The sequence below is a fragment of the Peromyscus maniculatus genome, chromosome 8 (assembly GCF_049852395.1).
Source record: "Peromyscus maniculatus bairdii isolate BWxNUB_F1_BW_parent chromosome 8, HU_Pman_BW_mat_3.1, whole genome shotgun sequence".
NCBI classification, from domain to species: domain Eukaryota; kingdom Metazoa; phylum Chordata; class Mammalia; order Rodentia; family Cricetidae; genus Peromyscus; species Peromyscus maniculatus.
In genome coordinates, this window is record NC_134859.1 from 70026796 (window position 1) to 70053013 (window position 26218).

The window sequence follows — 26218 nt, forward strand, 5'->3', positions numbered from 1 at the left end:
CGTCCCATAATCTGTAGGGTAGAGCCTTGCTGGATTTCTTACTTCTAGTCCCCCTCAAGCTGAAATGGACCTATGTCCTGGAGGAACAACAGAAAGCTTCAATTCTCAGGCAAGATGAGGAGGAAAGACTTTTTCGATGCAGTGGGAAGGAGTGCCCTGGATGAATGAAGCTCAGGGGGGATGTCAGCGACTCTACTGGAATCCCTTGGGGCCAGTCACATCTGATCCCCAGCCAGCCCCAAAGTGGTGCTCTGAGAGAGGGGCCCTTAGCTTCCCAGTCCTAATCTTGTTCCAGGTACTGCCCCAGCCCTTCTCAAGCCCACATCCTAACTCTGGGAGCCCACCTAAAACAAACAGAAATGCTTTCCCCCAGTGGTGTCCATCCTGAAAGATAAGGCCACACCCTGGGGCTCCAAACTGTATTGTGTAAAGACTTGACACACCTTGGCTCATTTATGTCCTGTCTGCATCAGTGGGGGAAAGGACTGGAATCTGTTTCATAGATACAGGTTCCTTCTTGCCTCCATCACACAGTACAGGGCAGGGCTGGAGTCAGACACAGAGCTGTCTGCCCCGGGGAAGCCAGGCTTATGACCACCGCACTTTCTATACAACAGAAATGGGGACAGCAGTTGGGGAAATGCCCAAAACACAGAGCCCAGAGGGAGAAGGGAAAGAGGGTCTGTGAGATAGCCGGAGCCCACAGTAATAGAAAGCTTCGGAGGAGAATGCAGTCCCAAAGGGGGGGGGGGGGAACCTCGGTGGGTGGAGACAGACCAGCATCTCCTTGTCACCCTAGAGACATTTAATGCCCAACTGTGATGCCCTCCTTCAGAGGCCTCCCCTGTTTCCCATCCATCCAGTACAGGACCGAGAACAAACCCCTGGTGGTTTGGGTCATTGACAGTCTTCATCATCAACTTCGATGGACTTGGAAACACTCAGGAAACCATCTCTAGGTGTGCCTGTGAGGATGCTTCCAGAGAAGTTTAACCGAAGAGGGAAAACCCACCTGAATGTAGGTGGCACTATCCCGTGGACTAAATAAAAAGACAAAGGGGAAAATTTGAGCTTAACCTAGCGTTCATCTCTGCTTCCTGGCTGCCCACAGAGTGCCGGCCACCTCTCATTCCCACCGCCTTGCCTCCTGGCCACAATAGACTGTCCCCGTAAACCGTGAGCCAATATAAGCCCAGTCTCCCTTAAAATCACTCTCGTCAGGCATTTGCCACACCAAGAAAATAGCTAGAACAGGGTCTCTGAGACTCTTGGGGGGGGGGGGGCAGGAAACAGTCCAGAAGGCACACAAGCCGCAGGATGAGGTCAGAGGATGTGTGGGAGTTCCCTTCTGATCCCAGGGACCAAACCTCATGCACAGCGGTAGGCACCCGAACAGGCTGACATCTTGCAACCAGAGACCTTGTGTTAACCTCTGCCAGCATCTTCTGACCCCACTTCTTCCAGCCTGTGGGGTTCTTTCAGGTCTCTGGGCTCTCTCCTCAAGCCCCTACAATTGCTCCAAGCCTCCGCTGGCCCCTCTAAAGAGTCGGCCCACCAGCTCGGCCCTCCTAGACACCTTGACTTCTAACACAGCCATTTATCTTCGACTCCCCCACTGGACTGTGAGTCCTCTGCTGAGCTTTTTCACAGCTGCCTAGCTAATGACTCAGCCTTTGCATTCCACATTTTGCATGCAAGTTACGAGGAGTTACTCATCTTTCCTCGACCTCAGTGATCTCATCTGTAAAATGGGGGGAAAACCAGAACCTGCTTCATAGGATGTTCTGGGCATTTAACTTGAGGATTTGGGCAAAGCTCTTACCACACCTACTGATAAAAATATGTTGGTGAGGATTGTTTGAGAACAAGACACAATTCTCACACACACACACAAGAGAAACTGCGCCCTCAAGCCTGGCAAATGCTGGGCTCTCACAGAGGAGAGGGACTGCAGTTTTAGAGGAGTGGAGGTCATGCCTTGGCAGGGGACCAGATTTGCTTGGCGCTAGCCTGGCCTGCTGTTCCCTGCCGCAGTGAAGGGTGAGAGTGACCACCCTCTACTCCGTCCTCTAGGGGTGGAGGAGCAAGAACCTGGATGTCGGCACCCAGGGCAGGACACACGCTGGGCACCTGCCAGTCACTGACTGGCTAGACCGGTAAGGGTCAGAAGGACAGAACGCGGGGAGGAGGGGAACCGAGGGCCCAGCCGAGGGCAGGGTGAGTGGCGGTGAGGGCAGGGAATCGCAGCAACGAAGCCACAGGCACCGGGGCCTTTCCGGTCCCCGCCTCCAACTCCTCCGGGTTCGAGCCTCATTTTCCCGGGGGAGAGCCGGGAGGGAGATGAAGGTCGAGGTTAGGGACTGGGGAGCTGCTCCCGCGGCGCCGGAGTGAATCCGTCGGGCTCGGGGACCCAGCGGAACCCCCGCGCCCGCCTCCCCCTCCGCCGGTGCGAGTGGGGCGGCGCGCTCCGCAGGGCGAGCAGCTGAGCGACCCTCAGTGCTGCGGCCCCCCGCGCCCCAGCCCGCCGCTCCCGGGCCGCGGGCGGCGCCCCTCACTCTCCCCCCGGGCGGGGGAGCCCCAGGCAGCGCCGGAGCCCGGGGGGAGCGCGGCCGCGCCGGCCAGGGCAGGGGGCAGGCAGCCCGGACGGCCCCGGGTAAGCGGGTGGAGGAGGAGCGGGGCGGCCGCGGGGTGAGGGGCGGCCCGGTGGCGGGGGTTGGGGATGGTGGTGGCGGGGAAGTGGCCGTGGGAGTGGAGCTGGGGCCGGAAGCCAGCGGGGTTCCTGCAGCCCCCACACCTGCCACCGATCGGGTCATCCGGAGCCCGGCATCCGCGGGTGCCCCCACCCCCACGCGAACGTGGTGGGGACACACCGCGCGAGGTTTACGACCCCCCGGCCTTTGGGATCCTCAGAAGACCCTGACCTCCCCAGTGGGAGGTAGAGACCCAAGTCCAGGCCAGGGAAGGACTGAAAAGGGGCTGTGGCCTGAGTGTGTGACCCTGTCTCTTGCTGGGAGCTGTCTGCAGAATGACTGCAGAATGCAGGCCCTGGGGAAGCGCAGGGGTCCTGGGCCCTGCTTCCTGAGACAGACCTTTCACCCCCACATAACTAGGCATGTGGGTTTAGTAAAACGCTTAGACCCAGGATCTGTGCCTGGGAAGAAAGAAGGAAGGGATATCTGTCCCCTTTGAGTTGGGGACAGGGCCACACTTAGGCCTGGTAGTTCCAGAGGCTGGCCCGTGCTTAGGGGGGCTGTTCTTGCAACCCACTCCTTGACTCCCAGACTGTACCTGGTTTTTTTGTTTCTGCTACTGCTAAGAAAAGAGTTGGTTTTGGGGCTTGAGAATCTGCAGGTAGGGTACATCCTGAAACCTCCAAATCGCCACACCCAGAGTGACTCCGGACTCTGTTTCCTTGTTCTTTGCCCTCTCTTATTGCCCAGGACTCCCCCATCCCCACATGCTTGTGCTGTTATGTAATTAACCCAGCTGAGCTTTGCCAAGCTGGCGGTAACCAGGGATGCCCCAGAGGCCTAAGGACCTGAAGGGACGCATGTGGTGGGAGAGTTGGCCCTGTCTCAGCTGGGAGCAGGCTCAGCAGAGCACCTGTTGGGGAACGGTGCATGAGGCACCAAGGAGGTTAGAGTCCTAGACTTAGCTTCCCCGAGTCTCTGGGTTCTTGTTTTGTTGTTGGTGGTTTGTTTCTTCAGAAAAATGACAGGCATCATAGACATGCACATGGGTGCCGAGGCAAACACACTACACGCACATGAGTCCATGCAACAGTAAATAGTGACCCCTTCCAAGATTGCCAGGAGGTCCAACTAAGCGTCTGGGAAAACCTTAAATAACCAGGAACCACTGTTCATTGCATACCTATTCTGTGCCAGGCCCTGAGCTTTCCATGAACAACCTCACAATACCTATGAAGTTTCTTGGCCAAGGTCATACTTTAGGTGAATGGCGGAGCTGGGAATCAGACCTTGATGGTTCTCACTCCAAGCCCTGTCTTTTATTTACCATTGCTCACACATACATACCCATAGATTGAGTGCTTTAACTCGGGACAGCCTAAGGGACATTCAGCTATGAATTGTGCATGTATGAGAAGAGCATGCATCTCCCAGAACATACACACACACACACACACACACACACACACACACACACACACACACACAGAGGCTGAAAACCATGGCACCATCAGAACCTAGTAAACCTACCTCCCTGCACCCATTTACTAACTGTGATCATCATTCAGTCTTCCAGGAGGAAGATTGTCTCCTTCCAGCTAAGAGATTTTACTTAGGTGTCTTGGAAATGGGGGGGGCTGTTGACTCCACTTTACATATGTGTAGAGCATGGCTCCAAAGCAGGTGTTTTACCCATAGACCCACAGCTAAAAGATCATCGAAGCTGGGCTTTGTGTCCAAGCTCTGAAAGTCACAGGCACTGAGCAAGCGAAAAGCTAATGAATTCATCTCAAGGTCCAGCCCCTTCCTGGGCAGCAGCTGTGTGCTGCCAGGCCCTCTGAGCTCCGAGGGATGTCAAAGACTCAGACCCTGCTGTTAGCCTGTCACTGTTTAGAGTCACTAAGCTTAAACACGCTAAGTACTGCAACCTGTAGAAAGTAGCTGCAGTTCGTAGCTGTGTGGTTTGGGGCACACGGAGCTTCTTCTCTGAAGTGCGGAGAGGAATACTTTTCCCTTCGGGGTATTGTATTGACCGAGGATAACCGTGTGGGCGGGCTAGCAGCCAGTGCTCAACTGTGTTGCTCTCCAGAGTCAATGCAATCATCTAGTTCAGTGGGACTTTGGGAAATGCTGAGGGCATTTTGGGTCATCATGGTAACTGGAGGTTGCTGTGTACAGTTGTCTCCCGAGAGCCACAAAATTAAGATGTCCAGAATATGAGTCCTGCCCAGAAGGAGTTTCCTCCCCCGCCCCCGCCCTCGCCCCAAGATGCCGAGAGGGCACTTGTTCATTAGGATGTGACTGAGACCAAGAGGAGTTGCCGTGGCTTGGGGCTGGGACTGGAATTTGGATGCAAGTCTAGTGCTGTCTCCACTGCGCATCGGAGTATGCTTTGGTTGAGGGAATCGGGCCACAGTGCTCAGCAGGGGCTGCAGGAAGAGTGGATGAGGAAGGTGAAGAAGTTCGGGGGGGATAGTTTGAGATAGGGGTCCTGGAAAAGGGAGGCTTTCCAACTGGCAATGGCAGCTTCAGGAAAGATGCGGAAGCAGCACAAGCCCAGGGACGAGCCAGAGCCCTGAGCCCACCTCTCGTCCCCCAGTCTAGGTGGTGGCCGAAGAGGGCCAGAGGCAAACAGAGGGAGCGATGGCTGGTCCTGACGGTGGCTGAGCCCCCAGCCCCTGGAATATGCAGCCCGGAGGAGCCCCAGGCAAGGACGCGGTGGCGGAGTGGGACGGGAGGCATGGTCTCCACCTACCGGGTGGCCGTGCTGGGGGCGCGAGGTGTGGGCAAGAGTGCCATCGTGCGCCAGTTCCTATACAACGAGTTCAGCGAGGTCTGTGTGCCCACCACCGCCCGCCGCCTCTACCTGCCTGCTGTGGTCATGAACGGCCATGTGCACGACCTCCAGATCCTGGACTTTCCACCCATCAGCGCCTTCCCTGTGAACACACTGCAGGTAAGCTGCCCACATGGGCGGTCAGGCAACGGGGCGCACGGGGGGGGGGGCTCCAACCCCCTCTAGCTCTCCAGTTCTGGCCCCCACGGCCAGGAACTCTACACTACACCCGAGAAGCTGCTCATTGTGTGCTAGTAAATTTCGAAGATGTTCTGGTGATTGTTTAGTGTGTGCCAGGGCCTGCACTGGGCACCAGGACTGAATAGTCAGCAAAATCAGATATGGAATTTGCTTTCAAGGAACTCAGAGTCTGGTGAGGAAAGACTCACAGACAGTTATTATACAATGTAATGAATGCTGTTGCGATTGAGGGAGATGGGAGAGCAGAAGCAGCCCTGGCTGGAAGGGTCTGACATCCTCAGGTGTGTGGGGTCACGGAAGGGGAGGTCTCCACAAAGTAGAGACTGTGGAAGACGAATAACACTAACTGCCTGCTCATCCGCTGAGCTCTCCTGCCATGGCCTCGCACCCTCATTGTCAGGCTGTAGAAGGGTCAGCAGGACAGACTGAGACCCGAGGAGGGGTGTTCTCAATGACTCTGGAGACCCCAGTCAGATCTTTTGCCCAAGGCCTGTTCTCCCTGGTCCCCTGGTCCCCGGCCTCAGGACTGCCTCTGGGCCCCTTGCAGAATGAGATCCAACCATCTCCATCCCTGCACCACCCAGGCACCTTCGCCAGCTTTTAGAACCAGGGCCTCTACCCCTCTCTCTCCCTCTGGCTTGAGAGGAAGTTGGCTGCAGGGGAAGCAGAGCTCCCCAATGTGTTTGCTCACTGGCCAGAGAGTGCAGAGGCTTGTGGGTATATCCTAGAGACAAGAACCAGCCCTGGCCAGTTGGGACAGCAAGCTCAGCCATCTCTGGCTGGGGTCTGATGAGCTCAGCAGTGTCTCAGCAACCCCAACCTCGGTCCATCCTGCTGTGAATATTTGACTCAGCACCCCAGGGAGAAACCTGATCCAAGCATGTGATCCACAGTGTGCCTGAGGGGGTCAGGGCAGTGAGTCGCAAGCCAGGACCTTCTGCTTCTCATTTGGAAACTTTGACGAGACCTGGCTCCAAGCCCAAGTTGCTCTTCTCATGTTCAGTTGGGTATTTATCTTTACTAATTTCAGAATGGGTCAGATGCAGTTTGAACGCCTCAACTGTGGCCTAGAGCAATCCGTGTCCACTTCTGGCCCTTCACCCTATGGTTACTCTCCCTAGTGAGGCCATTCCTCACTGATGGTTCATTGACACTCAAGTAAGAAACCATATTTTCATTTCATCTCCCCCTGTCCATAAAAATAAGCCCCACAATGCCCCGTGTCTTGTTTGGTGCTTAGGGTAGAACCCAGAGTCTCACACATGGTAAGTTAGCCCTCTACTGCCCAGCTACACGCCCAGACTCTACCTTGTTTTCATTAAAGAGACAGGATATCGCTGTGCTGCCCAGGCTAGCCTTGAATTTGATCCTCCTGTATAGTTCTCAGAGTAGCTGGGATTGCAGGCATGCACCTCCAAGTCTGGCCCTTGCTTCTTTAACATAACATTTTCCTTTGTTTGTTTCGTTTTGTATTTGTGGGTTTTTTGTTGTTGTTGTTGTTGTTGTTGTTTCATTTTGTAGCCCTCCCTGGCTGTCCTGGAACTCATTATGTAGACCAGACTTAAAGAGATGCCTCTGCCTCTGCTTTCTGGTTGTGGGATTAAAAGTGTGCTCCACCACACTTAACATGATAACTGGAGCTACTATGTCCTGTCTCTGTCTGGAGGACATCCTCATTCTTTTCCCATGGCTGCTCAAACTCCACTGTGAAGTTTCATGGATTCCGCACTTATTGGACAAATGGGTGGTTTTCAATCTTATACCATTTGGGTCAATGCCAAAATGAATAAACAGCCTCAGGTATAAGTCAGTTTGCACGAAGGTCACTCTATTTGCAGGATCAGTTTTGAAATGGCCTCGCCAGTTCAAAAGATAAATAGACATGGAATTTGGAAGGTGTCTCCAAAGTCCCTTCTCTAAAGCTTGTGTGTGTATCCTATGAAACTCTAGGGTTTTTGACACTCATTTGAACAGTGGTTCTCAACCCATAGGTCATGACCCCTTTGAGGAGTAACTTATTAGATACTCTGCATAACAGATATTTATGATTCATAACAGTAGTAAAACTACAGTTATGAAGTAACAACAAAATAATTTTATGCTTGGGGGTCACCACCACATGAGGAACTGTGTTAAGGGGTCCCAGCGTTAGGAAAGTTGAGAGGCATTGCCCTAGAACATGAGAGAGGATATTCTTGGTGTGGTCTGTATTTGTGTTCCTGATTGTGAGTGAAGTTGTATATTTTTCTATGTATTTAAGGCTTTTATGTTTCTGATTTTGTTTTGTCTTGTTTTCTGAGAACTACTAATATCATCTGCCTGTTTTGAGTTTTTATTATTGGGGGTTTTGTTTTTGTTTTTCAGACAGGGTCTTGTGTAGTTCAGGCTGACTCAGAACTTTTTCTATAGCCAGAGATGACCCTGGACTCCTAAGTCTCCAACCTCTACTTTCCCGAATGCTAGGGTTAAAGGCATGCAGCACCATGCCTGTGTGGTCCTTCTCCTCCATCTTCTGTTTTCGAGACAGGGTCTCTCTACATGCATAACCTTGAATATCCTGGAACTCACTCTGTAGACCAGGCTGGCCTCCAACTCACAGAGATCCACCTGCCTCTGCCTCTCAAGTGCTGGACTTAACGTTGTGTGCCACCACACCTGGTGACCCTTTTCATCTTGATTGAACCTTATCTTAGATGCTAAGATCTCAAAGACTCCACCCCTGGAGCACAGTGAAGGGGCTTAGAGTACGGACATCCTAAGGAGGGACCTTGAAAGCTCTACCATCAAATATCAACCTTAAGAATCTTGATGGCCGCTTTCTAGGAATAAAATAAAACAATATGTCCTTGGGTCTGAGCCGATTACCTTCCACAGTCCCTTCTCCTCCTTCAGAGCAGGAAGCTGAAGTTAGAGGGCATGTGTGCCCTGCCAAAGGAGATGCCTGAAAACACGTGACTAAGGCCAGGTGGCTGAGCCCCTCCAGCTATATCCCTGGAGCTAGACTCAATTCCCATGTCTCCTCCTCTGTCTCTGTCTTCCTCAGCTAGAGGTTGAACCCAGGGCTTTGTGCACAATAAGCACATTCTTTACCACTGCGCTGTGTGCTCAGTCCGTCCCTTGACTCAGTTCAGCGCGAAGATGGCCTTTGGGGGAACAAATTAGAATGTTGCATGGAACACAGTGGCAGGAAAGACGAGCTCTCTCCATTCCTCCCTTCAGTCAAGGAGTGGAGGGACAGCCCAGCCAGTCTGGAGCTTCCTGCCATTCCCTTTTATGAGCCTCCTGAGAGGAGTGAGTGGGAGGCATCCTGGGGTCCCCTGGAGGAGGCGGTATGTTGGAGAAGGGGTGGGGCTGTCACCCTCAGAGTCTGGCAGCCTCTCTCCAGCAACCAGGCCGAGGGCTTGCAGAATGGAACCTACCCTCCCTCCTCCTCCCAGGGGTCTCCATTCCCCGAATGGGGTGAGAGAGGAGTTGGCATGCAGGCCCCCTGACCCCCGGGAGGTGATGGTGTCCCACCAAAACCAGTGTTCCCTGGTCTGGGAGGAAGCAGGTTTGTGATTTCCTACATTCTTAGATCTGTCCTCTGCATCCTGCCTCTGCACCAAAAAATTAAAACCTCAGCACAAAGATGCCACATCATCTCCCCAGGGAAATCTACTGCAGCATCTCCCCAGCCTTTGAGCATGGAAGTGCCGTTCTGAAGTCAGACTTCCCAATCCACAGCTGCCACCCAAGTCTGCCCCCTTCTACGTCAGCTGAAACTCTTACCTCAACCACATGCAAGCTGACCCTGGAGCTATGCCTCCAGAGCCTTCTGGTCATCGTGTGTCCTGGAGATGGAGCTCAGAGCCCCGCACATGCCAGGCTGTACCCTGTGACTGCACTGCGTCCCTCTCCTCCCCTTCTCTCCCTCATGAGAAGAGACCCTGGTCTTTCCTTTGTCCCGAAGCTTCAGGGACTTGCTTTCTGCATGCTGCCTCCCTGAACATCCTTTTGCAATGACATCTGTTGGCAGATTAACCATCTAATTAATCCTTAGGGAACCTTCTCGTCGGCACATTTAACCTTTCCAAGGGCCTATTCATCTTGAGCTGAAACCCCCCTCCCCATGAGAAATTCTCACAGACAAAAATATTTTTTTAAAATATTCAAGTAGCCAAATAGCTAGGCATGGTGATGCATGCTTGCAATCCCAGCATTTGAGAGGCAGAAGCAGGAGGACCAAGAGTTCAGGACTAGTTTGGGCTACATAGGAAGATTTAGTCTTTAAAGCAAAACAATCTTGTCTTCCTGGAACTCCTTAGGCCTCTGCTCTGTCTCCCCCACTCTGCCCCCTTATGCCCCCGCCCCTCTTTCTCTTTCTCTCTCTCTTCAGGCTGCAACCCAAGGGCTGTTAAGTTAGGGATAAGGATTTACTTTGCTCCTGGTTGCCGATGCTGTGATTTTCAGCACCACGGAGAGAGCTCACCAGCAGGATTACTGCGGTTAAACTAAAAACAAACAAAAACAAAACGAACACTCCCCACCCCCACCCACCCCCCCAAAAAAACAGGGTCCTGGCCTTCTTGGGTGCTCACTGAAGTTGTGAGGAACCAGAAATAGGATAGCTGTAATCAGAGTCCACGACCTCAGACACAGGAGAGGATGGGCACAGTCCTCTGATTGCAGAAGTGTGGCAAATCGGGGCTGTCCTGGGGCAGGAGGTGGGGGGGGGCTTCATCTGAGCCTTGGAAGATATTATTACAGTAGGTACAACCACTAGGTCAGGGCTGTGCTCTTAGGGGAATTCATAAATGCACTTTGAACAAAGGACTGGTTGAATGGATGGATGGGTGGGTGGGTGGATGGATGGATGGTTGGGTGGGTGGATGGAAAGATCAGACAGAGCTAATCTCCAGATCCTCACTAGATAGTGTGGTGGGCCAGGAAGTCAGTCAGTCTGTGACTTGCTCTTTCCTGGCTGGGAAGGGGAAGTTACAGCTCTGAGCACATGTGTTCACAGGAACCTGACCTTCTGCGGGGGAGGGGATAGGAAGCTCCGGTGTGGTGGTAGGTGAGAGCACTGTCTGTTTGACCGAGTGGCTGGGGGCTGGAAAGCCTCATGGCTGCTCTGACTATGGTACTGGCCGGGGGTGTTGCAGGAGTGGGCAGACGCCTGCTGCAGGGGACTCCGGAGCGTCCACGCCTACATCCTGGTCTATGACATCTGCTGCTTTGACAGCTTTGAGTACGTCAAGACTATCCGTCAGCAGATCCTGGAGACGAGGTGAGGAGCTATGACAGTCTATTGTTGCCTCAGTGGATGCCCTAATGCTAGCCTGTCTCCAAAAAGGGGGGGCACGGGCAAGAGTTGGGGTGGAGGACACGGTTCACAGGTGAAATGTATGCGTTTTCTGTTCCCACATGTCCCTACCCCTTTATTTTCTTGTTCTCTTTCTCCCCTCCTCCTCCTCCTCCTCCTCCTCTTCTTCTTCTTTCTCTTTCTCTCTCTCTCTCTCTCTCTCTCTCTCTCTCTCTCTCTCTCTCTCTCTCCCCCCCCCGGGGGGCTTCATTATGTAGCCAGGCTGTTTTAAACTCAACCCCCCCACACACACACCTCAGGCCTCCCTAGTGCTGTAATTACAGGTGTGGGTCACATACCCCACTTCTGTTGACTAATTTTGGGACCCCTATTTATGACGTGGCTACATTAATAGTGAAGGGCAGGGGCTGGGGGTACATGGCCTCGGATCAGTTGACATATAAGCCTCAGTTTCCTTGTCTGTAAAATAGAACGATAGTATGGACTTTTTTTGGATCCAAAGACGTGCTCTTTAGAGATGTAGACTTCCCCAAGGGATTAGGGCTGCACCTGGATCAGAGTACGCGCTAGCGCCGAGTCCAGTGGTTTCGAGACTGGCAGCGTCTTCAGAATTCTGCTTCGACCCGCAGGGTGATCGGCACCTCGGAGACGCCCATCATCATCGTGGGCAACAAGCGCGACCTGCAACGCGGACGCGTGATTCCGCGCTGGAACGTGTCGCACTTGGTGCGCAAGACCTGGAAGTGCGGCTACGTGGAGTGCTCGGCCAAGTACAACTGGCACATCCTGCTGCTCTTCAGCGAGCTGCTCAAGAGTGTGGGCTGCGCCCGCTGCAAACACGTGCACGCCGCCCTGCGCTTCCAGGGCGCGCTGCGCCGCAACCGCTGCGCCATCATGTGACGCCGCCGCCGCCGCCGCCGCCGCCGCCGCCGCCGCCGCCGCGTGCGCCCTGCTGCAGCACTGTCCCAGCGGAAGGGAGGGCAGGGCGGGGCCAGCCCCCCTCGGGACACCAGGGCTAGAGCGGGGAAGCCCCCGGAGGAGAACTCTGGGCTCCCGGCCTGAAGCACCCCTGCAGCCACACACCTCCCCCACGAGAATCAGAGGGCGAGAGGGAGCCTCCCCGCCACTCCCCAATCCTCCCCTCCGACCTGGGTGTCCCTGGGACAGCCACCTTCAGTGCTGTAGTGTAGTGCCCGGCCCCAGGGGGCGCCACAATCTGTGGGCTGAGAGGGTGAGCGTATGAAAAGGAGGGTGGGGTGAGGAGGTGCTGTCTTGGCCAGGCCCCTGCTCATCTTCCCCACAGTGTGTCTGTCTTTGCCCCATGTCCCCTTTTCCGATGTCTGTCCTCTCAAGTGTCTGTCCGCCCTCATTTGTCCCGTCTTCCCTCCAGTGTCCCTCTCTGTCCCCCAGCTCCGCTCACAGGGCTCTCATTTCGTTCATCCCCCTGTCGCAGGTCCTGGCAGCTTTGTGATGCCAGGCCTTCTCACCGGCAGCGCCACCGGCACAGGGCAGAGAGATGCAAGCGGCCTGAGGACCCAAGCCAAGGGGTCCGAGGGCTGAGGTCCCACAGCCGTCGGGGAGAGAAGGCAGAGCTCTTCCTCATCCAGGGAGACCTCCCTGCCCAGCAGCCCCCAGAGACGCAACCACCTACCTTCCAGCCTTAACTCAATGGTCCCTGCCGGGTGCCCCTCCCCCTTCCTAACCCCAAAGCCAGATTGCCCCCGGGCTAAAATTCCTTTTGTTTTGTTTGACCGTATGGAGAGGAAATTCCCCCAAAGGATAATTTTCTCTCCACGATGCTAGGTCCTACTTCTCTGTTACCTCCTGCACTGGGATGGTCTGCTATGCTGTGGGACGTTGAGTTGTGGGGGACTGGTGGTGGGTGGGCAAGGTGGTGGTGCCCAGGAGGGGGTCAGGTTATACCAGTGATAATTCCGTGTCTCAGTCCCACCCCAGTCCAACTGCCTAAGACTCTGCCTCCATCAGGTCTCAGGTTGTCTTGATCCGTCTGTGTAGGGGCAGAGCCAAGAAAAGAATAAGGGAGCTTCTTGTGCCTGGGGGAGGTAGGCATGCATCCTTACCCGTAGGTGGAGGCCCTCAGGATCTGGCCCCTTGTCCCAACACCAGGTTGGCCCTATGCCCTAACTCACCCACCCCATTTTCTCCGGCTGCCTGGCCGGGTTTCTACCTCTCGTCACCGGAGCTGATCACTGTCAGTTTTGTACCGATTTAGAAATAATAATAATGGAGATTCTAGGAATGGCCTGAGGGATTGATGGGGGACTTGGAGGGAGGAAGGAGTGGTACCACGTCCCCTGCCCCGGCCGAAGAGAGTTCTTGAGGCTGAGCCCTCAGCCTCAGCCTCAGCCCTGGTCCAGTTGGGAGGATAATAAGGACCCCTTGTTAAGAGGGGTACATTGGACGCCCAGCCTTTTCCAGGGCTGCAGTGCACAGACCAGGAAGTCAGGTACCCAGAGAGGTGATGGGGAGGAATCTGGGGGCAGGGGTGGGGATGGGGAATTGATGGTGTTCCCGTGTGGGAGGGAATCCATGATTCTCTCTTCTGCTTCCCCCCACTGAATCTCACTCCCTCCACCCAGCGGGGGCACTGCAGCACAACAGCAGAGGCCCTGACCATGGGCAGCCCAGGGTTCTGGGTTCTAGTCCTTGCTGCCCTGCACAATTTTGGGCCAGCGACTTGCCCTCTCTGAGCCTCCCTCTGAAACAGAGGTGGTGGCTCCCCTTCCCCACACTTCAGAGTGGCTGGGAGGGTAAGGAAGAGGGGCGCCCACTCTCCTCTCCTGCAACCCCGCCCTGGTTCCACAGGGTGTGGGGCAAAGTTGGCAGCATCTCATGTGCCCGATCACCCCCAACTCTGAGGCACTCCAGGTGAGGGTGGGGGATCCAGGCCTCTGGCTGCCCCCCACTGGGGGATCCATTGGAATGTAGCCTCTCCCCTCACCCTTTCCTCTTCATCCAGGTCTTGGAGTTCAGGTCCCTCCACCCCCATTCTGAGTCTCCGTCCTTCCCCTCCCCAACCAGGGTTTCCCACACAGGGTCTGGAAGTGTGTGTGACACCCATCGAGCTGTTATTGGAAGTCAGATTAAAAATCAGGGAGTGTTTTCCCTCGTTTCTCTACCTCAGTGTCAGCTCTGTTGGTCATGGGGGGGGGGTCCCTGCAGGGCACATCTGCTACGTGTAAAGAGTGGGGCTCTCCACCCCCAAAGTCCAGGTCAACCCAGGGATCAAAGGGAAAAGGTACTGGACATAACTCTTCCCTCCAGCTAACCACAACCACACAGAGGGCACATCACCTGCCCTCGCAGCTGCCTGGAAGACTCAAATGCTAACTGCCTCTGCATTTTCCTCCCAGTCAGGGGTCAAATTTAGGGCCTCCAAACATAGCTTCTTGAACACAGAAATGTGATGGATGTCATCAACCAGCTCTCTTCACCCTGAGTGATCCCTGTTCTCAGGACCAGGGGCAAATCTCTGAAGTCTATGTCAAAGGTGTCCTTTGGGAGCCTGTGCCGGGCGCCTTTGTCGCTGTCCACGGTCCTGACCACCAGGACCTGGGAGGAAGCCTCCCTTGCTGACAGCTCCCTCCACCTTGTCTCCATCACCTCCTGCAGAGAGGTTTGAAGCTGCACCTCTGTACACTTCTACAGTCTTGGGGAAAGGGCCCCGGAAGATGTATCTCAAGGACAGACCCATGAGTGTTTAATAACTTACAGCTGTGGAAATGTCCAGAGGCCGAGGAGCTGTTCTTAGGAGCTAGAATAAGATATGGGCCCTCCCCACTGATGCTGGCCTGCAGTGGAAGGAAGGTGTGGACTGCCCTTTTGCTCAGCTGAAGAGATGGGGGTCTTCACACCCACTCCTGGCCAAGGCCCTGTGCTGAGTGAGGGGCTGTCCTTCCTCACACACACATTGCACTGCATACGTTTTGCTGTGGTCCTTCCCATCTGCAGGCTCTTCAGACCCAAGATTCCTCCTCAGGTGGAAGTGGCGCTCCATCAGGCTTCAGAGGCTCCTGGCTCGCTGGCACCTGGGAGCTGTTCGCCAATGAGATGCTGGTTTCTTTCTCTTTCTCTTCCTCCTTCTTTTCACCAGCTTGATCCACCTGGCAGGTGCCTCCTCCCTTGCCACCCAATGTAGCTTTCAATAGCCTGCTTCCAGGAGCTGTCCTGGCTGGACCCAGGCAGAGGTAGGCCAGTGGCTTGGGAATTCTGGAAGGTCTTTTCTCAGGCCTGTGGTCTTTGCGGGGCCGGATTCTGGGTCTCAGCTTCAGCTTGTAAATGGATGGGATCTTCTGGGGCTTCCGGAGTGTTCTCTTGCCCTTGCCCAGACATACCCTGGCTTTGTCAGAACTGGGGTCTGAGCCTGAATGTGTGGGAGCCTCCGGGGTGGCAGGTACAGTCAGAGTGGAGCAGTCTTTCCCTCTAGCAGATGACACAGTCCTCACTGGGGTACCCTTGGCAGTCGGGCTTGCCTTTATCCTTGGCCCACTCTCTCTGGATCGTGGCTTCTCTTTGGGGCTTCTTGGGCCCACAGCTGGCTTAGGGGGGGCTTCAGAGCCTACCTCCCAGGCTTTCAGATCCACTTTAAAGAGAGGTGGGGGCCTCTGAACCAGTTCTTGGATGACTTTATCATAAGGACCCCCAGATTCAGGCCACCTCCCACCCAGGCTGGGAACATAGACTCCACTTCGAGGGATGACTTGAGGCCTCATGCCCTGATTACAGGCAGCCCCCACCTCCAGCAGTTTCATGTTGGCCACAATCTCCTCTTCGAGGCTATGGTAGAGGGCTTGCTCTCTGGTCCTGCCCAGGGGCAGAGGGGTGTGCCTCCCTTTGCACTTGTGTGTGCCTAAGCTCCTGGGATCCTCCATCTCTGAAGTCATCTGGATGTCCATCTGGTGGTCCCCATGGCTTGCTTCCACAGAGTGATGCCCATGTGTGGGTATATCCAGGTTCCCTGGGAGGGCCTTTGATGGGATGGATCCTCTCTCCATGGAACCTCTACTTTCATTACCCAAAAAACTTCTTGGAGTTGGGGGTCGGGCAGGGGACAGCGGGATAGGGATCTTGGTGAACCCTTTGCTGGGAGGTGGGGATTGAATAGGCATGGGTTCTCTGAGCTGCAGGGAAGCGCCCTGATGCAGGAGCCAGATACTGTGAGGGTTGGCTAGGCTGGAGGAACGAGGTGGGGGAGATGGTCCTCTTACTGATGTCCCTTTACTGGTGGCCTCGGGGCTTTGGAGCCTCTGGGAGGTGAGGGCCTTGGTATGTGTTCCTTGGCTATCTGTTGCCTTGTGAACCCAAGATGTGGGGGGAGTCCTTCCTCTGGGCAGTTCACCTGGGCATCTCTTCTCTCTCTTTCCTGACATGGTACTCCGTAGGTCTGGGCTCCTACAGATAGATGAGAATTGGGGACCGGGTAACGATGTTCTCTGAGATGGGGTCATTGGCCTCTCTTGCGACCTGCAAAGGAGAAAAACGTGCTGGAAAGAGAGACTCAGGACCATCAGGGGCATTTCCCATGGGAGTACCGTGAGGTTCTAGAGAACCTGTGTTCTTCCCGAGGACGGACCAAGAGGTCCCTATGCAGCTGTTCCTCCTGCCCATTCTTTCTTGTCCCCATGGAGCAGGTAGAAGTGAAAACTCCAGCCCCACAGACTGATGACCAGATACCCACACTTGGGTCTGGTCTCGGTCTTAGTTTAATCATGAAATGGAAGGACATTCAATATTGCCATTCCTTTTCTGGGCCTCTGTTTCCTTGGCTACAAAATGGGTAGATATTTGGAGCAACTAGATGACCCTTAAGTCCTGGGTGCTGTTTTGATCACAAAACACCTGAAGCTTTGTCTTGTTCTGTGGCCCTGGGGTGTGGAGCCCGGGGTCTTGTGCACGTTAGGAAAGCATTGTCCCATTGGGCTATGTAACCTTTTTCTTTTAAATTTGGTTTTGTCATTTGGCCTCCCAAAGCGGCCCAGGAAAGACCCAAATTCACAATTCTTTCCGTCTTGGCTGCCTGAATGCTAGGACCATAGGCATATGTCGTCATACCCGGCATAGATGAAGTTTTGCTGGGGTAGGACATTGTTCCCTTTATCTTGGGACTGGAGCCACTGAGAATATGGAGGAGACCCTTACATGTCCCTCTCTTTACCTTAGTAATGGGGCTGTCTCTCTGAGGGTCCTGGCCCCTGCTCCCTGTTGACCATGGGGTCGGGGAGAAGAGGGAGTGGGGGGCCTCAGCTTTCGGCTAGAAGAGGTGTATGTACTCCAATCCACCGGAGGCAGTGGGCTCTGCGAGCGGCTGATGGTCATTGTAGGCTGGGGCTGTGAGGGTCCATCCTGCACCTTCACTTCATGCTGCACCGGTGGCCCTGGGGGCTTCAGAAAGCTGCCTGGTTTGTGGGCTACCAACAAAGGCCCCCAGAGAAAGCAGAAGAAAGAAAGGTTCAATTCCTGTTTATGAGACTCACTGTTCCTCCTCTCCACACTGTGAAATTCTCCTTATTCCTCTTTATAGGCACCAGAGCCTACAGGGGCAGCCCCAGTTTCTACAAAGGGGCTCAGAGGACACGATCTGGTCGGAGAGCCCAACATCGGGATTTGCTAATAGCTATGTTGTGTAGCCGATCCTCAACTTTTATTCAAATTGTATGCTTATTCGGGTTTACTTGACATACGGAAGAGGATGAGGGAAGGACTGAAAACCTTCGAAGTCAGTCTTCCGGCTACCAGTGTGGATTCCAGGCCAGACCTGAGCTCTACTGAGATGTACCTTGGCCAACGCTGTTTCTGCGTGCCTTGCGCGCCACCTTGTGGTTATTTGTAGTATTGCGCCACGACTGCCCCTCTGTCTTCACCCACAGTTCCCGCACAGCTGGAGCCCCTGGGGATCAGGCCTATTCGCCCAATCAGGTGCTACCGTCTCTCTAACCAGCCCCACAGGCAAAAACTCTTGGGGAACTCACAGAGGGACGTACACCGGCAGGGGTCATGTTTGTCCAAATAGTGGCCCAGCGTGTCCCAGCCGCCCCCAACGCGCACCATCACGTGGCTCCGGAGGATCTGAGGGGGCAAAGGTGAGATTGAGAGCTGAGTGGAGAGCTTCCCCTATTCCTGTATACTCATTTACACACGTTTGTGATCGGGAGACGGGATAGTTTTCTATTCAGTCTTACCCATGACTGCCTCAGACATCCCTTGTCAAGCGAAAGCCAAACCGGGAAACAGGAAGTTGTGCACCCACAGCTGGGGACCCTCTCTTTGCTATACAGGGGTTTGCACTTGTCTCTGCTTGCAATTGATATGGGACCCTCACGCCTCTGTGATGCGACAGAGACGGTGGGAGTTCTGTCCAACTCTGTAATGAGACAAGTCCCATAGTCTTTCCAGACTTTAATTTCCACGGTTCAAAAGTGGGACCACGAATTCCTGGCCTGTACTCACATCACAAGACTATTGTCTCAGGATCTGAGGGGGGCTCAGGTGGCTGGCTGTGCTCCCTGGTATGCTCTATGCCCAAGGAAAGCCCTTGGTCATGCCCAACTGCTGACCACACCCCTGAGCACGGACATCTCGGGGGAGGTGACATTAGGCATGGGGAAGGGCAAGTAGAAAACCCATCCCAGAGCTATACTGCTGTTCACTCTACGGAATGGATGGGTCCAGGGTCTCAGTGGTGTGCTTTGGGATCCACATGGGCCACATACTGAACACAAACCCAGGTTCTCAGGTCTCTCACTCTGCCCTATCCTGTGGAATGGGAAAGGAAGAGTACTTTTTTTTTTTTTTTTAATAGACCCTATTTCTGCCTGTGGGCATCCTGTAGACTCAGCTCTGATGGAGGTGGTGGAGGGTGGTGGTTCCAGCTACATTGAAGGGAGGATGGGATACCCTTGTCAACTTTGCCTAGACTCTCCTGGGAAATTCCAAGGTAGGGGAGAGCCTCAGGGTCTGGTGGCTTGGGGTCTATGATGGCTGGCTTCCTGTGCTTGCCCTCAGGCTTAGCCAGGGTTCTATGGGAGGAAAACCCCATTTCACTGACCCTGGATGTCCCTCCCTTAGTCTCCACTTACCCTGATGAAGATGAGGGTGTTGGAGTCCCCTACTCGGTACTTCCCCTCAGATATCTTGACCATGGAGAACTGCACTGGGCATGTGCAATGGCTCACAAGCTTCTGCACCTGTGGGCAATGGCAGAGACTCAGCCCTCTTCTCTGCCTGAGTACCCAAGTCCATTCACATACTGGGTCAAGCTAAATGGAGCGCCTATCTGCCTCTAGACAGCTCCCTCCCCGAGGCTGGTGCTGAAGTCAGGGCTGGGGGCTGAGAGGTAAGTAGGAAGGGGAAGGCTTTAAAGAACCCATAAGAGTAACAGCTGGGTGCTGGAGAAATAGCTCAGAGGTTAAGGGCACTGACTGCTCTTCCAGAGGTCCCGAGTTCAATCCCCAGCAACCACATGGTGGCTCACAACCATCTGTAATGATATTTGGTGCACTCTTCGGGGCCTGTAGGCATACATGCTGCATACATTAAAAAAAAAAAAAAAGAATAACAGCCGGAGCACCCCGCTGTGGTCCTCTTCCCCTTCTGATAGTGGGATACAGTGGGTTGTGCTGTTTGACCAGCATGGGGCAGAAGTCCTGTGTGTTGCATCACAAGCCTTCTGCTAAGAAACCTTCCTGAAGGATTGCTTGGGCTCATGACTTTGAGACTACGTCTGGCAGCCTTGCAAGGGAAGGGAAAGAGAAGAGCAAAGTAGAAGAGGAGAAGAGGGAAGAAGGGAGGAGAAAAAAGTGAAAGAACAAAGGGGGAGCCCTCCAGGAGTCCCCTTTTCCCCAGTGGCGGGAATGGGGCTAGCCTCAGGGAAGTGCCTCCTCCTAGGATGGGATTCCACTCTGCTCCACGCACTCTATGTTGGTTCACTTGATTCTCACAGCCGTCCCAGAAAATGGCTACTGTGCCCCAGTACACTACATGAAGGAGAACGGAAGACCAGAAAGGTTAAATGATTTGCCCAAAACCACATGGTAGGTGTTAGCTGGTAACGAGGATGCCATGTCCTTGGCACCTAGCCCACAGGGCTAAATGAGAGGTGCGCAGTGCTAGGCTTGTGCAAAGGCAGTGAGTGGCAATGGCCACTGTCACATGTGGTAAGGGTAGGGGCTCGGAGAGGAGAACAGGAGGACTGGGAAAGAGGAGGGCTGGGCCTGAGGGCATGGCCGGGCGCCTCACCATCTGGTCCAGGTTGTGGAAGTGGCAAGGCCTGCGGACAGGGGGTGCGGGTGGTGGAGGATCCGGCGAGGGCAGGGCCAGCTCATGCCGCAGCTCCTCATCAATCTCCTCTTCCAGATGCACCAGGGCCGGCGCCGCCACACCGAAACGCCAGGCGCGGCGACCCAGCTCCAGCAGACACAACAGCACGCTCTTCACGTTCTTGCGTAGCACCAGGTCCTCTGTCTCGAACATCAGCACCTCTGGTGTGGGACAAAGGAGAGAAGGGGACACGGGTGGCTTAAGTGCTCCGCTAGAGACCATCCCAAGGCCGGGGTAGCGGACACAGGAGGGTGGCTCGGGTTCCAGCATCTCGGGTTGAGGAGGCGCCTGGAAGGGGTCCATCCACACAAGGCAGCCAGGCTAACTGCAGAGGTTGGTGAGTGGGTCAAGTATTTGGAGCCTGATTGAGCCTAGGGCCGGGAAGAGGACGTTCTCTATCCTGCTCTCTGATCCACTTAGCCACCAAGAAGATCTCAGGAGCAGGAAGCAGTTTCTTCCTCTTCCTACCCATCCTCCGGATACCCCAAATTCAGCTCTAGATAACCAGGCTGACTTGACTATAGGCTCTGGGTACCTCACCCTATAAGGCTCCGTCCTGGAATCTCCCAGTGGCTATGAGACTTTTGGCTAGTTCCAGAGTCCCAGTTTTTATCTTTTCAAAAATGAGGGTGGTAGCCCATCTCAACAGAAAGCAACAGTTGTTTTGGGGTTCGATGATGGGAATGATACATAAGCTACATCTCTAGCCAGATCATTAGCTTTGGTTCACCTCTGACCAGCCCCTCACCTCCTTGCCACCAGCCAGGAGTCCAAACCTGACACTTCCCCTGTCTCTTTACCTTTGGTCTGGAGAATTGTGCAATCACACCTAATCCCATTCCTGGGTTCAAGGCAAACAACTGCTGCTGCTGACCTCTACAAATCCCTGCAGGCATGTGTCCCTCCCTGGAGAGTGCTCCCCGGCTCCTAGAACTCGTACCATCTTTTAATGAAGTGGTTCTCAACCTGTGGGTCATGACCCCATTGGCGTCCCACATCAGGTATTTATGTTGTGATTCATAACAATAGCAAAACTACAGTCATGAAGTAGCCACAAAATAATTTTATGGTTGGGGTCACAGCAACATGAGGGTCGCAGCATGAGGACCGTTGAGAACCACTGCTCTAGTCCCTCATGTTCGCTGGCCAGCTTCTCCCAGTTATCCACCTTTCTGGTACTTTGCCACTGCCCGCCCCCCCCCACACTCCCATGCCTAGTTAATTCCCTTCCCCAAACTTCTCTCCTTACCCCAAATCTCCTCTCTCTTGTTGCCCTTGCTGGTGTCCACTACTATATCATCAAGCTGCTCATTCCCATTCTGGATCTGATATTAATACATTTGACTTTGAAGCACACATCCCCCCTGGGGCTGTAATTCCTGAATCTATCCATCTGTCTGCCTTCCTAGGCCATGCATTCCTGGGCATTGGACCCTATTCTTCTCAGTCCTTGGTACCCAGCATGCACTGGGAGCAGAAAAGGTGATTCATACATCTTCACGGATTGAGTCATCAACAGATGTCTATTGATCATCACTGTGTGTTTACAGTAAGGATTTACTGTGAGGTGAAGAAACCGAAGCACAGAAAGAGGAGCTACCTCATGGAAAAATCTAGAATACCTCAACACCTGACCCCCAGACCCAGCTTAGCTTGAGCCTCCAAGGGATGCATGCCCCCATGAGATAAGGGTCTGAGACAGACGTGTTACCTTGGATGCCCATCTCCTTGCGACACCACTGGATGAAGTTGGAGATGTTGTCCCGGGCCTGGAAAGTGCCCGGCTGAGCAGCCCCATTGCAGAAAACGCCAGCCTGGGGCATGGGAATCTTTGGAGCTCGGTCAGGTGCCTCAGCCAGGAAGGCCAGAGCAGCCTCTGTGACAGTGTTGGCATGCCGGCACAGCACCAGGCCAGTCTCCAGCACCTGCAGGAAGTTGGCTGCATCAATGTCCAACCCGTACAGATCCCGAAGCCACTCGGCCAGGTCTTCCTTCATGGCCTCCAGGTACTGCTCGCTGGACTTGAAGGGCCGGATGCTGCGCACGGGAGGCCCTGGGGTCCTGGGCCTCCTCCTGTGTCCCCTATGCTGAGACATCGCTGGAACGGAAATACAGGAGGAAGTAGGAGCCTCCTGTCCCCTACTGCTGTCTCCCTATTCTTGTTACAGGCTAGGTCAAGGTCCTGGACCACGTCTCCTTGGCTCAATGGGTCCCCTTCTACCCTCTGAGAGCCCAGGGCTTCTGGCTCTGCAGCCTGCTGCTGGCTTCAGCCTCTGGGCCAGGCCCAGCCCCCACTGCCCACATTCCTTAGTCCCTGCCTGAACTTTCCCTTTGGGGGCCCTGCAAGCGACCTCACTCTCAGCTGCCCAGTCCACTCAGTTCAGCGCTCCCCAGGACTGGTGGAAGTGAGAGCGTTCCTCTCTTCCCAGGGCCAGGTGGGTCATCTGCTGCCTCTAACCAGCCCGCCACTGTCACCAGCCAGGGAGCCCGGAAAAGCATCTAGGCTGTGGCCTCGCCGCCGCTGCTCTGCTTTCTTTCCTCTCCTTGGAGACAGCAGCTGCTACAAACACTCCTTGTTAACTCTTCCTTCCAGCAGCCAAGCGCCCGTGTCCTGCTGCGAGGCCTGAGCAGAGGGAGCAGGGCAGAGAGGCTGAGGCAGGGTTCTCGCACCCACTGACTCCTCGTGGGGGGAGGTTGAGGAAGGTGGGGGAGAAGTGCGGAGATAGGGTTTAGAGATCATGGAACACTGAGGAATGAATGAGCAGGAGAGACAGACACAGCAATAGAGACCCAAGATAGGAGTTTTGCCCTACATCCCTTTGGGGGTGGCATACACTCCCTGGTCTCTCTGTGCCTTAGTTCCTCAACTGTCAAATGGGAAGGACAATCTCTACCCTTCTGGGGTGTTGTGAGGAACAAAAGAATAGTGTGTGTGAAAGCACCAGACCCTCGGAACACACGGGCACAGCCTGGGTAAGTAAGCCCCAGCTCTCACCAGCAGCCCTGTCTACATACTGGAGAATCTGTTCCATCCCTGCCCCAGTCATGTGAGTCTTCTAGAACAGACTCATCCCCTAGTTGCAGCGATGCATTCATTCAACAAAGACTTCTTTTTTTGTTTGTTATTTTGCTGTTGTTTGGTTGTTTTTAAGACAGGGTTTCTCTGTGTAGCCTTGGCTGTCCTGGAACTCTTATCTGTGGACCAGGCTGGCCTCAAACTGGACTCACCTGCCTCTGCTTCCTGAGTGCTGGGATTAAAGGTGTGCACCACCAGTGCCCGGCTCAGCAAAGATTTCTTAAGCCTCTACTATGTTCCAGGCATTATCATGGGGCTGAGTATACAGCAATAAACAAAAACACCACTTGCCTGAACTCGCAGAGGCTACTTATATGGTACCGGGTAACGGGTGGTAGATGGACAAATAAGTCTGGTTAGGAGTTCTGGCACACACATGTAATTTCAGCAGCTGGAAAGCAGAGGCAGGATTGAGAGTTCAAGTCCAGCCTACATAGCAAATTCAAGTCTAGATTGGAATACATGGTAAGACTCTGTCTCAAAAATCAAAAGAAGAAACAAATAACAAAATTAATGTGCAGTAAGTCAGGCAGTGATAAATATTGGGGGAATAATACAGGGAGAGTGGGTGGCTTTATAGGAGGGGACACCTTCCATAAAGGGAAGGCCTTGATGTTAAGGTGTCATCTGGGCAGAGACCTGAGAGAAGTGAGGACATGAGCTCACATGAGGAATGAGAGCAGCCAGTGCACTGGCTTGGAGGCAGGAGCATGCTTGGTATGTTCTAAGAATAGCAATACTAAAAAAAGAAAGAAAGAATAGCAAAAATAGGGGGCTGGAGAGATGGTTCAGCAGTAGTTTAGAGGGATTGCTGCTCTTCCAGAGGACCTGGGTTTGGTCCCCAGCATCTACTCCTGGAGATCCGATGCCCTCTCCTGGCCTCCATGGGTACCTGCACACATGTGGCATACAAACACACATACATATGTAAGTTTAAAAAATTAAGTTTTAAGAAAGTGAAGCGGTCTGGAGAGACACCTCGGCAGTTAAGAGCTCTGGCTGCTCCTGCAGAGGATTTGAGTTCAGTTCCCAGCACCCACGAGACAGCTGACAGCTACTGGTAATTCCAGTTTCAGAGGACCAGACACCCTCTTCTGGACTCTGCTGCCCCCAGGCATGCACATGGTATGCATACACATGTGTAGGCAAACACTCATACACATAAAATAAAAGTAAATAAATTTTTTAAGGGGGAGGGGCTGGAGAGATAGCTCAGAGATTTAGAGTACTGGCTGCTCTTCCAGAGGACCTGGGTTTGATTCTCACATGGCAGCTGAGAACTATCTGTGACTCCAGCTGCAGGGGATCCAACATCCTCTTCTGGCCTCCATGGACATCAAGCCAGGAATGTGTATGGTATGCAGACATATATGCAGGCATGTAAAATAAACAAACAGATAAATAAATAAATTTTGAAAAGAGAGCAGACATGCGGCTGAGAAGAAATGAGGCCCCAAGATAGGGCCTGACAGGTGAGTGCAGTCAGGGCCTGGCAGGTGAGTGCAGACAGGGCCTGATGGGTGAATACAGACAGACAGGCTCTGGTGGATGAATACAGACAGACAGGCCCTGGTGGGTGAATACAGACAGATAGGGCCTTGTGGGTGAATACAGACAGACAGGGCCTGGCAAGTGAGTGCATTCAGGGTCTGGCAGGTGAGTGCAGACAGGGCCTGGCAGGTGAGTGCAGACAGGGCCTAGCAAGTAAGTGCAGACAGGGCCTGATGGGTGAATACAGACAGAAGAGGGCCTGGTGGGTGAATGCAGACAGGGCCTGGCAGGTGAACGCCAAGATGCATTTTCTTCTGGTGAAATGACAAGTGTACTAGAGTTCAGGGCAGGGGAGGGACGTGCCTGACTCAGCAGTTGTGCGGAGGGACTCGCGGACTGCAGGTGTTATTGGACAACACTTGAAATTCTGGCATCACCCAAGGAGGAACAGTGGTAGCTTAGACCAGGAGATGACAAGTGGAGTTCGTAGGATTGGTCTAAACAAGTGTTCAGCCTTGGCACTCCGAGACTATGGTTAGCTGGACACAAGTTTTTGTAAATCTGGAAAGCATAACTAACATAACTAGAAATGACACTCATGGGTGACTATTCATCTGTAAGTCTTATCTATCTAAATAACCTAAGGACTAAGGCTTCACATTAGCAAGGTAAGCAATCTTTAAACCAAGGTACAGTATAAGAACAATGACCTCAAAATTGTGACAATATACAAAATACACCTTAAATGGAGATAGAAATGTATAGTGCAATAGGATAACAATATCCTTAATATGTATCAATATACAAAATATCCTAAACAGAGGTAGAACCTACATATAGTATGGTAAATATAATTTTACATTTGTATCAATATATAAAATATTTCAAATAGGAGTAGTAATATATGTTCAATATGACAATCAAGTTTTGAATTTGTATCAATATACAAATTATCTTAAATAGGAGCAGAAAAACAGTTTACATTTCTATCAATATACAAGAATCCATATCAGTGTAAATTATCTAAGGCTGATAGTTTGCTAAATTAGTTTATTAGTATATATAATAATCTCCATAATATACTATACCTATCCATTCTCCTTTTTTCTTTTCCAAAATAAGAATCCTGAATCTAAGTTTTATTGTTCTCCCCAACTCTATAAAAACTTACCCATAACCCTGAGAAAAATGAAAAATTTCAGGAGAGGGGGCGTTGTTTTCTTAAAATTGCTTTCTGCTGTTGAGGGGGTGACAGTATCTCTGTGGGATCCTGTAAGAAAGCCAAA

The 26218-nt window shown here is 53.3% G+C and overlaps 2 protein-coding genes across 8 annotated transcripts; one reads left to right on the forward strand and one right to left on the reverse strand.

The window, feature by feature from the left end:
• The first annotated feature begins 1904 nt into the window (after positions 1–1904).
• On the forward strand, positions 1905–14168 carry Rasl10b (RAS like family 10 member B). Of its 7 annotated transcripts, none has more exons than XM_015988780.3 (4): positions 1905–2156; positions 5290–5646; positions 10869–10993; positions 11659–14168. In XM_015988780.3, exons 2-4 carry the CDS (start codon positions 5431–5433, stop codon positions 11927–11929), a joined length of 612 nt encoding a protein of 203 aa, XP_015844266.1. In that variant the 5' UTR covers positions 1905–2156; positions 5290–5430; the 3' UTR covers positions 11930–14168. The 7 variants fall into 7 exon arrangements, with proteins under 7 accessions (XP_015844266.1, XP_006995368.1, XP_076399139.1 ...); XM_006995306.4 differs by having other exon boundaries at positions 2141–2217; XM_076543024.1 differs by lacking the exon at positions 1905–2156 and adding an exon at positions 2196–2217 and having other exon boundaries at positions 5295–5646.
• Positions 14161–22902, reverse strand: Gas2l2 (growth arrest specific 2 like 2). Its single transcript, XM_006995305.4, has 6 exons — positions 22077–22902; positions 20285–20526; positions 19126–19233; positions 18019–18115; positions 17205–17457; positions 14161–16513 (listed from the first exon to the last, which is right to left on the reverse strand). The coding sequence occupies exons 1-6, from the start codon at positions 22459–22461 to the stop codon at positions 15007–15009; spliced, it is 2592 nt and encodes an 863-aa protein (XP_006995367.2). The 5' UTR covers positions 22462–22902; the 3' UTR covers positions 14161–15006.
• Positions 22903–26218: the final 3316 nt, after the last annotated feature.

Bases quoted from the DNA above. Each gene is read 5' to 3' on its own strand.
- Gas2l2 (XM_006995305.4), bottom strand. From the start codon at position 22,461: ATGTCTCAGCATAGGGGACACAGGAGGAGGCCCAGGACCCCAGGGCCT. The intron at 17,458-18,018 runs GTGAGTTCCCCA...CTTTGTTGGTAG, and splicing joins CTGCCGGTGTACGTCCCTCT to CCCACAAACCAGGCAGCTTT. The intron at 16,514-17,204 runs GTAAAGAGAGGG...TCTCCTTTGCAG, and splicing joins GAGACAGCCCCATTACTAAG to GTCGCAAGAGAGGCCAATGA.
- Rasl10b (XM_015988780.3), top strand. From the start codon at position 5,431: ATGGTCTCCACCTACCGGGTGGCCGTGCTGGGGGCGCGAGGTGTGGGC. The intron at 5,647-10,868 runs GTAAGCTGCCCA...GGGGTGTTGCAG, and splicing joins TCCCTGTGAACACACTGCAG to GAGTGGGCAGACGCCTGCTG. The intron at 10,994-11,658 runs GTGAGGAGCTAT...TTCGACCCGCAG, and splicing joins CAGCAGATCCTGGAGACGAG to GGTGATCGGCACCTCGGAGA.